This window comes from Nycticebus coucang, chromosome 12 (assembly GCF_027406575.1).
Source record: "Nycticebus coucang isolate mNycCou1 chromosome 12, mNycCou1.pri, whole genome shotgun sequence".
Taxonomy (NCBI): domain Eukaryota; kingdom Metazoa; phylum Chordata; class Mammalia; order Primates; family Lorisidae; genus Nycticebus; species Nycticebus coucang.
In genome coordinates this window covers 41,140,503-41,153,224 of record NC_069791.1, presented here as the reverse complement: position 1 = coordinate 41,153,224, position 12,722 = coordinate 41,140,503, and the positions used below count along the sequence as shown (strand labels likewise).

General features: G+C 37.0%; 1 protein-coding gene across 3 annotated transcripts in view; it reads left to right on the top strand.

Annotated features, from left to right (window-relative positions):
• PIK3C2G (phosphatidylinositol-4-phosphate 3-kinase catalytic subunit type 2 gamma) overlaps nt 1-12,722 on the top strand; it is a 453,317-nt gene that overhangs the window by 331,732 nt on the left and 108,863 nt on the right. For all 3 annotated transcript variants that reach the window (XM_053556309.1, XM_053556307.1, XM_053556308.1), the window contains one exon: nt 4,518-4,627. In XM_053556309.1, coding sequence (XP_053412284.1) covers nt 4,518-4,627 — 110 coding nt within the window. The remainder of the gene's footprint in view (nt 1-4,517; nt 4,628-12,722) is intronic.

The window sequence follows — 12,722 nt, the reverse complement described above, 5'->3', positions numbered from 1 at the left end:
ATACATTAAAAAATCATTACATTAAATAGTTTGTCATATTATTTGACTTAAAAGAAGTGGATATGTGATATTTTAATTATAAGTATTGAAATAATCTCTCAAAAGTAATATCAAAATCAGCTATTGAAAGTTTCTGGCACAGCATACATCCAAAAATCCCCCTATGTTCTAATTATTCAAATCTTAACTTTTGGGCTAAGGAAGAAAATGTGGAAGTGAAGGTACTAATTCAAAGTAAATTTTAGATTTACTAAGAAAAATTGACGTAGAGAAATTGACGTAGAGATCAGTAAGAAGCTGTGTAGACCAATTAAACCAATGAATAAACATGGGACAAACAGCAGTGTGTTTTTTCCTCAGTTACTAATAATTTACTTCTATTTTCTTCCTCTTCTCAATTGTATACCTTATGGAACTCTCTAGATAACCAAAGTGTTTAGTGAAAGTTTCAGGACCACACTTTCTCTGCTACACCGTCTTATAAAATAAAAACCAAGTTGAAATTTGTGCAAGATGATTTCCTTCTGTATGTAATCTATCCCTCCACTCTTTCTCAAATTATTTTGTGTCAAATTCTTTAAAAATAATTCAGGCTACTCGCCATGAGCCAGTTACCACCAAAGAAATACTTGACATGGGTCATAAATTCTATCTTCCGTGAATGGTCAGTACCCAGGATTGTGAGCCCAGGCATTTGATGGGTATACTTTGGAGATAATGGCTCATCCTCGGTAGAAAGCATCAGGTTGCCAGACATCCACAGTGGTTTTTATTTACTCCTGGGGAAAGCAAGGAAAAAAATAATCCATGAAATTCCCATCTTGCTTAAAAGCAACATCTGCAGACAACCCAAGAGTATTGCTGGCTGAGTTCACTGAAATAAAAGCCTGTATTTCATCAGCTTTTCTCTCATTAAAAAATCAATATCAACTATTATGGAAGACTCCCAAAGAACACAGAGAGCATTCACCCAGTTTAAAGTGTTTATCACACCCATTATTTTACCAGATATTTCCCAGCAGACATCTTCCTAACTGCTCTATGTGGCGGGGCAGAATGTCTGCTTGTCTAAGCATAACTTTCAAGATAGATTTGGACTTAGTAAGAGGAAAACAAAAGTAGAAACTTTAAAAATGTTCCTGTCCTTTAAAAAGGAATAGATTTATTCATTACGTCTATCTATTCATGACCATGACCAGTTCTAGCCACCTTCTCCTTTTCTATTGCTCCAGGTAAGCTTATTACCTGTGCAGTCTAGTTTAGGAGGCACTTGAACAACACCAGACCAGATGTGACTAAGTGGATCCAGCTATGAAGCCATCCTTAGTCTGGGGTGTGCAACATCACGTCTCCAAGGAACGGGGTGTAAGAGTTCACTTAGCACTTGTTCCTTTTGATCAGCCTTGTGATGGAGAGAGAGCTGCGTTCATCTAACTTGCAGCAGTCTGCACGTGGCAGCTTTTGGGGAGTGTGCGTGTGTGTGTGTGTGTGTGCGTGCACGCGCAAGCACTCACTGGTAGGAAAAGAATTAAGTACAGGGTCCATTTCCTAAGGAAATGCTTACAGAGTGCTAGCTGAGCGGGTTTGAATTCAGAGTATCCAGAGAAACTAGAATGCAATTCAGACCATAGAGAAGAAAAACTGTTGTTAGAAAATGGATGATAAAAAAGAAACCTGCCTTGATAAGCACAAAGATGCCTCTAGAACTCTAAGCACTGAACTGATCAAATAAAACCTAATCTAGTTTCTAGTTGCTATTAGGAATGTTTCTCTCTATGGTTTGTTTTTTTTTTAAGTTTAGCAGTCAGTGTTGAGTTTGCCAGTTGTAGGTTTTCAATGACTAAAGGCATCAATGTTTTTTTTTTTTTCATTCTTTCATTCATGCATTCATTATCCCATAGGCATTTATTAAGATCCAGCTATTCACAATGCACCATGCTAGGCAATACAGACAATTCAACATTGAATAAAAACTCAATTTCTGTTCTCGAAGAACTTCAAATCTAAGGTAATAGATAGGAATATAAATTAAACACAGTAAAGGCTAGGAAGTAATAAGTATTATAAAAGAAGTAGAACCAAGATACAGTTATCCAAATAAAGCAATCATTAAATCTCATTAAGAAGATCAATGATACTTCAAGGAAGCAGAAGTATTTAACCTGAGCCTTGAAAAGTAGACAAAGAGGGAGGGAAAAGGCATTGCTGTCCAAGAGAAGAATATATGTGTGGAAGTTTATTGAGCATGGGTGTGATGTGTTGGAAGTAAAGGTAATCAAATGTACCCAGTCCGTGGTGCAGATGGAGATGTCTGTAGAAGATAAGGTGAAGTGACAGATCACAGTTAGATCCTGAACAGAGCAAGGATTTTGGACTTCAGTATATAGACACGTACTTGAGAAAGTAGAAAGTCTGTGTGTTTATAATGAGGGGAATGCCATCATCTGGCTTGGATTTTAGACAGATAACTCAGAGTTTATGTGATTAAAGAGATACAGATTGGAGAATAAGAAAAAAAGTTACTCAAGAAATCCACACAAATGAAGATAAGGAACTGAACTAAAACTATAATCACAATGAAAAGAGAGAATGAATACAAGACACTGCTGAGGGTGTTTTAATGGAATTAAAGTGGGAATCAGGAAAGAGGAAATCAAAGAAGGTATGAGTTTCCAGTTGACCAGGCAGTTATGGCAGGTAAATGAAGACAGGAAAGAGGAAAAAGGAGGAAAGGTTTATAGGAGAAGAGAATTTGCTTAAATTTAGACATCATGGATTTAAGATGATGATGGATCATCCCTGTGGAAGGAGAGTTGACAACTCTCCAGGACTACCTGATTCATCTCCTTGGTTTCAATTATCATTTATATGCTAATGACCTCCAAATCTAAAATTTACAGCTGTGTGCTTTGGACCCCTCTCAGCCCTCTCTATATGGCCAATCAATCAGCCAGTTTTCTCAATTCTATTTCCAACATATATTAAAATCCAATGACTTATCTCCTTTCCTAACCAGTCTCCTGGTCTCCTCTTATTTGGCTCCACTATAATCTATTTTTTAGACATAATCATGATGATCTTTCTAAAACACAATTATATTCTCTTACTCCCATGTTAAAACACACAAAGAGCTTTCTCTTGCCTTTAGAATAAAGTACAAAACCTTTAATCCTGTCAAAATATTCTATCCTACTTACCTTTTCATCCCCACCTCCTGTTTTTCACCCCTGTAATACCGTGTTCTGAAAACCATCCTAGATTTTTTTCTGTGAACACGTTAAAGACATTTTGTTTTCTTCTGTACATCTATTTATGCTCCTCCTTCAGCCTAGCAGGAACAGTGGGAATTAAGAATAATTTTTTTGGTTTTTTTTGCAGTTTTTTTGGCCGGGGCCAAGTTTGAACCCACCACCTTCAGTATATGGGGCTGGCGCCCTACTCCTTTGAGCCACAGGCGCCGCCCAGAATTAAGAATAATTTTTATAGCATTTTTTTCTCACTTGAATTTTATCAAGCTAATCACAACTTCACCTATTTTCCAAAAATCATACTCTCACTTTATCCTTTATTTTTAGGATTAACAATATTGTTCTTAAATTCTCCTTGTGAGAATGGCTTTACTCCAGAGCAGGAAATAATTTATTATCTTAGTCACAGAGGTACCAATAACATTCTTCTTCTTCTTTTCTTGCAAAGTTAAAGTTCATTTTAGAAAAGTCTATTATTTTCTCAAAAATTGTTTCTCTCGGTAAAGAGAATATAATTCTTTCAGGCCACACTGTGACATAACAAAATATCTTCCTGAATATTAACAGAGAAACACCTATACTGTTTTGTCTTTAATAATTTCATCACTTAAATGATTTTTAATAAATACGGTCACCACTTAACTAGAGAAAATTGTGTTATTATAATGTGAGTCACAGAGTTATGAAAGAGCACAGGATTAGGAACCAGAGGGGTGAGTTTTACATCTGTGCTTGTACATCATTTGACCTGGACATGTAATTTACAGTTTTCTTGGTATTAGGCTTTTCTTCTTTAAAACAAATATTATTGTATATTTTTTGTGTAGCGTTTTGTAATGCATAATGCTCTTTCTCTTTCATTACCTATCTGATTCTTTCAGAACACGTTGGCTTTATTTATACCCCCTTTAGAAATGAGAAAATGGAGGTTCAAAGATCATTCAGACTCCACATGGTGGATCTTGAAATTCTAACATGGAGATAATAAATTTGTCATGCCTACTTCACCAGTTTATGATGAGAATAAAATTGAGTTATTAATCTATAAGTACTTCGCAAACTATGGTGGTTGTACTGTTACTGTTGTTGTTGCTTCTACTATCAAATAGGAGAGGTTAAAAAGCATAACTCTGTGTTCATTCATGTATACAAACTGAAAGTCATTGCCACACCAGCTTAAGTGTAGACGTCTCTCGGTAGAATTAACCAAGGACGCATGATTTTATCTGTATTTATTCTGTTTTCTTTTTGGTGTTTTGTTTTGTTAAGATGCTACATGCAGGACTGCCTGAGCTAAGAGGAATCCAAGACCTGAAATATGTGTATAATACTCTTCGTCCACAAGACACCGACCTGGAAGCAACAAGTCATTTTACCAAGTAAGAGCAGCTGTGAACATCTGAGCATGCACATATGTACAGGTGCAGACACATGTTCCGTATCTGGATTTCAGGTTGAATAGGCTTTGGTAGAAAGCTGCCATGTTCCTTTTTCCAAAGGGCAGAAAGGGAGACTGTGCCTGTCCAGCAGAAGGCCTTAATCAGTGTTTCTGTCGTGTACACTTGTTTGTTAACCAGCCTCTTCATCTAACGGATTGCTCAGTGAGAGGCCATTGAAAAGAGCATGAACTGACCATAAATAAACTGGTTGTTCTACTTGAACTATGTCCAGAAAAACAATTTAGAAAAAGAGATTTATGATGAGATGTGGAATTACTATTTCCGTTTATAAGACAATACAAATACTGGAATATTTGATAAAAGACCTATGACTGTCTTCTACTTGTAATCTATTCTTTATCAAACAGATTTAGGAAAATATTGTAAACCAAGGTAAAAGTCTGAGCAGATATGATGAATATCAATTAGATCCCCAATCATGGTCAACAGGGCAATGCATTTTATAATATTCTCCTGAATTTTCTTTTTCAATAGATAGCATAACTCCAGGCACATTCTACATGCTCAATTAGTGTTGACTACAATGATTACCCCAGCAAACAGTTTAAATTAAAAAAACAGCACTTTTTCTTTCCCATAACTTCTTTTTTTAGAAAAGAATAACATAAATTTTAGTATCTAATCATACTGTATTCATGTCAAGTACAAGGAAGAAAAGAAAAATTCGATAATGGACAAAGGAAATTTCCCCAAAAGCTATAGCTAGCAACACACTTAATGGTGGAATACTGAATATTTTAAATTCTGGGCCTGGACTCTTTTTTCAGAATATTACAGGGTTGTACACATTTTGTTACATAATTTGCATTTGTACATGTTAAGTCAAAGTTATACGTGTACCCTTCACCCAGAATATGAAACTCTTAACCTCTTAATAGTGATTTTTAACCTCTATTTTTTTTTTTTTTTTTTTATTGTTGGGGATTCATTGAGGGTACAATAAGCCAGGTTACACTGATTGCATTTGTTAGGTAAAGTCCCTCCTGCAATCGTGTCTTGCCCCCAAAAGGTGTGGCACACACCAAGGCCCCACCCCCCTCCCTCCTTCCCTCTCTCTGCTCTTCCTTTCCCCACCCCTCTCTCTTTCTTTCTCTCTCTGCACTCCCCTTCCCCCAACCCCACCATGATCTTAATTGTCAATAATTGTCCTCATATCAAAATTGAGTAAATAGGATTCATGCTTCTCCATTCCTGTGATGCTTTACTAAGAATAATGTCTTCCATTTCCATCCAGGTTGATACAAAGGATGTAAAGTCTCCATTTTTTTTTTAATGGCTGAATAGTATTCTATGGTATACATATACCACAGCTTGTTAATCCATTCCTAGGTTGGTGGGCAATTAGATGGTTTCCACATTTTGGCGATTGTAAATTGAGCTGCAAAAAACAGTCTAGTACAAGTGTCCTTATGATAAAAGGATTTTTTTCCTTCTGGGTAGATGCCCAGTAATGGGATTGCAGGATCAAATGGGAGGTCTAGCTTGAGTGCTTCGAGGTTTCTCCATACTTCCTTCCAAAAGGGGTGTACTAGTTTGCAGTCCCACCAGCAGCGTAAAAGTGTTTCCTTCTCTCCACATCCACACCAGCATCTGCACTTTTGAGATTTTGTGACATGGGCCATTCTCGCTGGGATTAGATGGTATCTCAGGGTGGTTTTGATTTGCATTTCTCTAATAGATAGGGATGATGAACATTTTTTCGTATGTTTGTTAGCGATTCATCTGTCTTCTTTAGAGAAGGTCCTATTCATGTCTCTTCCCCATTGATATATGGGATTGTTGTCTTTTTTCATGTGGATTAATTTGAGTTCTCTATAGATCCTAGTTATCAAGCTTTTGTCTGATTGAAAATATGCAAATATCCTTTTCCATTGTGTAGGTTGTCTCTTTGCTTTGGTGGTTGTCTCCTTAGCTGTATAGAAGCTTTTCAGTTTAATGAAGTCCCATTTGTTTATTTTTGTTGTTGTTGCAATTGCCACGGTAGTCTTCTTCATGAAGTCTTTCCCAGGCCAATATCTTCCTGTGTTTTTCCTATGCTTTCCTTGAGGATTTTTATTGTTTCATGGCTTAAATTCAAGTCTTTTCTCCATCTTGAATCAATTTTTGTGAGTGGGGACAGGTGTGGGCCCAGTTCCAGTCTTTTACATGTGGATATCCAGTTCTCTCAATACCATTTATTGAATAGGCAGTCTTTCCTCCAAGGTATGTTCTTGTTTGGTTTATCAAAGATTAGGTGGTTATAAGATGTTAGTTTCATTTCCTGGTTTTCTACTAGATTCCAAGTGTCTATGTCTCTATTTTTGTGCCAGTAGCATGCTGCCTTGAACACTATGGCTTTGTAGTACAGACTAAAATCTGGTATGGTGATGCCCCCAGCTTTATTTTTGTTACTAAGAACTGCCTTAGCTATACAGGTTTTTTTCTGGTTCCATACAAAACGCAGAATCATTTTTTCCAAATCTTGAAAGTACAATGTTGGTATTTTAATAGGAATGGCATTGAATAGGTAGATTGCTTTGGGAAGTATAGACATTTTAACAATATTGATTCTTCCCATCCATGAGCATGGTATGTTCTTCCATTTGTTAATATCCTCTGCTATTTCCTTTCTGAGGATTTCATAATTTTCTTTATAGAGATCCTTCACCTCCTTTGTTAGGTATATTCCTAGGTATTTCGTTTCCTTTGAAACTATGGTGAAGGCAGTTGTATCTTTAATTAGCTTCTCATCTTCACTGTTATGGCGTATACAAAGGCTACTGACTTGTGGACATTGATTTTATATCCTGAAACATTACTGTATTTTTTGATGACTTCTAGGAGTCTTGTGGTTGAGTCTTTGGGATTCTCATAAGATCATGTCGTCAGCAAAGAGGGAGAGTTTGACCTTCTCTGCTCCCACTTGGATTCTCTTTATTTCCTTGTCTTGCCTAATTGTATTGGCTAGAACTTCCAGCACTATGTTGGATAGTAAAGGTGACAGAGGACAACCTTGTCTGGTTCCAGTTCTAAAATGAAAAGCTTTCAGTTTTACTCCATTCAGTAAAATATTAGCTGTGGGTTTGTCATAGACAGCTTCAATCAGTTTCAGAATTGTGCCAACTATACCTGTACTCTTCAGTGGTCTAATTAGAAAAGGATGCTGGATTTTATCAAATGCTTTTTCTGCATCTATTGAGAGGCTCTTATGATCTTTATTTTTCCCTCTGTTAATATGGTGGATAATGTTTATGGATTTGTGTATGTTAAACCAGCCTTGCATCCCTGGGACGAAACCTACTTGATCATGATGTATGACTTTTTTGATGATAAGCTGTAATCTATTGGCTAGGATTTTGTTCAGAATTTTTGTATCTATATTCATGAGTGAAATTGGTCTAAAATTTTCCTTTTTAGTTGAGTCTTTTCCTGGTTTTGGTGATGTTTGCTTCATAGAACATGTTAGGGAAGATTCCTTCCTCCTCAATTTTTTGAAATAATTTCTGCACTACAGGAATAAGCTCTTCCTTGAAGGTTTGATAGAATTCTAGAGTGAAGCCATCTGGACCAGGGCATTTTGGGGTTGGAAGCTTTTTTATTGTTTCTTTAATCTCAGTGCTTGAAATTGGTCTGTTCAGGAGCTCTATTTCTTCCTGGCTAAGTCTAGGGAGAGGGTGTGATTCCAAATATTTATCCATTTCCTTCAGATTGTCAAATTTCTGAGCATAGAGTTTCTGGTAGTATTGAGAGATGATCTCTTGTATCTCTGTGGGATCAGTTGTTATTTCCTCTTTATCATTTCTGATTGAGGTTACTAGAGATTTTACTTTTCTATTTCTCATTAGTCTGGCCAATGATTTATTTATTTTATTTATTTTTTCAAAAAATCAACTCCTTGTTTTATTAATTTTCTGAATGATTCTTTTGTTTTCAATTTCATTGATCTCTGATTTGATTTTGGATATTTCTTTTCTTCTGCTGGATTTAGATTGTTCTTCTTTTTCCAATTCCATAAGGTGGCTTTTAAGTTTGTTGATGCACTTGCTTTCTGTTTTTCAAATGTAGGCATCTAAAGCAATAAATTTTCCTCTCAAAACTGCTTTTGCAGTATCCCACAGGTTTTGGAAGCTTGTGTCTTCATTGTTGTTATGCTCAAGGAAGTTAATAATTTCCTGTTTTATTTCTCCCTGTACCCATCTGTTATTCAACAGAAGGTTGTTTAATTTTTATGCCTTTGTTTGGGGTTGAACGTTTTTGTTAGAGTTGAGTTCCACCTTTAGTGCCTTATGGTCTGAGAAGATACAAGGTAAAATTTCAATTCTTTTGTTTCTGTTGATATTTGTTTTGTGTCCCAGGATATGATCAATTTTGGAGGATGTTCCATGGGTTGACGAGAAGAATGTATATTCTTTATCTTTGGGATGGAGTGTTCTATATGCGTCCATCAAGCACAGTTGTTCTAGGGTCCCATTTATATCTCTTATATCTTTGTTTAATTTCTGTTTAGAGGATCTGTCCAGCTCTGTAAGAGGATTGTTAAAGTCCCTGTTATTATGGTATTATCAGATATCATATTCCTCAGACTGAGTAGGGTCTGTTTCAAGAATCTGGGAGCATTTAAATTGGGTGCATAGATATTTAGAATTGAAATGTCTTCTTGTTGTATTTTTCCCTTGACCAATATAAAGTGGCCATCTTTGTCTTTTTTTACTTTAGTTGCTTTAAATCCACATGTATCTGAAAACAAGATGGCGACTCCTCTTTTCTTCTGAATTCCATTTGCCTGAAAAAATTGTCTTCCAACCCTTGACTTGGAGTTTTAATTTGTCTTTTGAAGCCAGGTGTGTTTCTTGCAGACAGCAAATGTGTTTTTTAATCCAGTCAGCTAATCTATGTCTCTTCAGTGGGGAATTCAAGCCATTAACATTTATTGAGATAATTGATAAGTGTGGTAGTATTCTATTCATCTTATTTTGTGAGAGTGCTTAGTTTTATCTTTTGCATCAGTGTGGAAGTTAGGTTCTGTCCTTTAATTTCTGAGTTCTTACTTTGCTGCTGATCCATTGTGACGGTCAGTGTGTAGAACAGGTTGAAGTATTTCCTTTGGAGCTGGTCTTGTTATGGCAAATTTCCTCAATGTTTGTATATCCGTAAATGATTTGATTTCTCCTTTGGTTTTAAAGCTTAGCTTAGCAGGGTATAGAATTCTGGGCTGGAAATTGTTCTGTTTAAGTAGATTAAAGCTAGATGACCACTCTCTTCTTGCTTGGAAAGTTTCATTACAGAAGTCTGCAGTCACTCTGATGGATTTGCCCCGTAGGTCAACTGGCATTTACTCCTGGTAGCTTGCAGAATCTTTTCTTTGGTCTTGACTTTGACCAGGTTCATCACAATGTGTCTTAGAGAATCTCAGTTAGAGTTGAGGCAACCTGGGGTCCGATATCCCTCTGAAAGGTGTGTGACAGAATCTTTGGTGATATTTGGGAAATTTTCTCTTATAATATTCTCTAGTATGCCTTCCATTCCTCTGGGGCATTCTTCTTCCCCTTCTGGGATTCCCATAACTCATATGTTGGAATGCTTCATAAAGTCCCATAATTCTGACAGTGAACGTTCTGCTTTCTCTCTCTTCTTTTCTGCCTCTTTAACTATGTGAATTATCTCAAGAACTTTGTTCTCTACCTCCGAAATTCTTTCTTCTGCATGGTCTAACCTGTTGCTGATACTTTCCATTGCATCTTTAAGTTCCCTAATTGACTGTTTCAGTTCCTTCAGCTCCGCTATATCCTTTCTATAGTCTTCATATCGTTCATCTCTTATTTGATTCTGTTTTTTGGATTTCCTTTTGGTTATTTTTCACTTTATTAGCAGTTTCCTTCATTGTTTCCATCATTTCCTTCATTGTTTTCATCATGTGTATTCTAAATTCCCTTTCTGTCATTCCTAACATTTCTTTATAGGTGGTATTCTCTGCAGTAGCTAACTCATGGTCCCTTGGAGAGGTTGCTCTGGACTGGTTCTTCATGTTGCCAGGAGTTTTCTGCTGATTCTTCCTCGTGAGTGATTTCTTTTATCTGTTTCCTTGCCCTAATTTTCCTTTCACTTCCTCTTGCTCTTTAAGTTCCTGTGCCTGTGGACTAAGGTTTTAATGAGTCCTTTTGGTACAAGACCAGAAGTATGAGAAGGTTGAAGAGCAAGAAGGGATAAAAGAAAGAAAAAGAAAGAAAGAAAGAAAGAAAGAAAGAAAGAAAGAAAGAAAGAAAGAAAGAAAGAAAGAAAGAAAAGATAGTAGAGAAAAGAGAGGGGGTGGGTAAAAGGGAATATTGACAAAAAGAAGAGAGGCACAGAAAGAGGGAGACAGAGTAATATAGGTGTACAGTAGGGTACTTTGACACAATCTTTAAAAAAAAAACCAACCTCTGGGTGTTCCCTGTTGGGTGGTTCCCTTAAGGTCAGCAGCTCTTTGTTAACCTAATTGGACACAGTACCCCACCTCCACCAAGCAGAGAGGAAAGACAAATTGCTATAAATCAAACCAAAACAAGCAAACAGAAACTTTATGTGATAAAATTGGGTGAAAAACCAAATAATAGGGGTAGAAACACTAGCAAAAATGAAGTTTTAATTATTGAAAAAGGCAGCAATGGGAAATTGTATTTAAACTAGAAAAATGGAGAAAGAAAAGAAATAAAAAGAAAAGAAAAAATCTGTATGGAAAAGGTTGAAATTGACAAACAAAATAACAACTAAAAAATAAACAAAAAACAAACAAACTAACAACAACAAAGAAAAAAAACAAAGTAGTATATATATCTTGTTGAATATTGTCTGGGCAACAGGTGGTCTTCTGGGGTATGAGACGTTAATCACAATGCTGATGTGACTGGAGGCCTCTGCTGATTTCTCAAACCCCACAGGGTGGAGATCCTAAATCTTTCTTCAGCCCTCTTAAAAGGCACTTTAAACTTCTAAACTTGGCTAAGCAGAAGCTTTCCCAGGAAAGTGCTTGTCACTGGGATCACTGCTGAAGTGGCTATCCACTTACCCAGTGTGCCAAAACCAGTCTCACTCTGCCCCTTAGGGTTAAGGCTATAAGGCAGCTTAGTCCCCACCTTTAGGCTGCTCAGTCACTAGGTTACTGGCTCCCATCCAATCTTTGCTCTGCAACCCTGAGGGCAGAGCTTTCCAGGACAGTTCTCTCACAATGGCTCCCTGCGTCCCAGAGCCCAACACTATTAGCTCCGTTTGGCTCAGCGGCTCAGTCTGGAGCCCTAGACAACACCCAAAGTTCTCCGCACTCCTGCTCAAACTCTCCCCAAGGCAGTTCAACTGAGTGCCAAGTCCAAAAACACCAAAACAGTTCACAGGTAAGGCCTTTCCGGTTTGCAGTCTCACTGCTGCTGTACTTGTAGCTGCCAGTGGGATTAGACCCATCAAACACACGTGACCACTTGCCAGTTTTCCACTGTTTTTGTTATCCTCTTGGAGTCCAGAATTCTCTCGCTGACTCCCTGTATCCTCAGAGGGATGATTATAGGCAGATCCCACCAGCCAGAGCTCCCTGGAGTCTTATCTCCCTGGACTCACAGTGCCCAGTTGCAGGCAAGCTGTTACTCGGCCACCATCTTGCTCTCCATCCGTTTTTAACCACTTAATAGAGATTCTTAACCTCTTAAAGTGATTCTAATTTGAATCTAATTTTTAATTGTTTTAATATTCTTGACTGAAAGTTTATAAACACAGATTAAATTTTGTTTAGCAGAATGAATGCTTTTGAAAAAAGTCATAATTATAATAAAACTTCTCTCAGGTTTCACATTTTCTCCCTCCCAGAGTGTATTTTAAGGAATCACCCCCACTCCAAGGGCATAGGGAGGCTTCATGGGGATCTTTTAAATACTTGGAATATTTCTCTTCTCTCAGAGATTTCTGTTTCATGAATTTTAGTTGGTAGATTGCCCTTGTACTTGAACAGAAGCAGCACAGAAGAATCACAGAATATTAGAGCTGGAAGAGCCCTTATGGTTTTACTTAT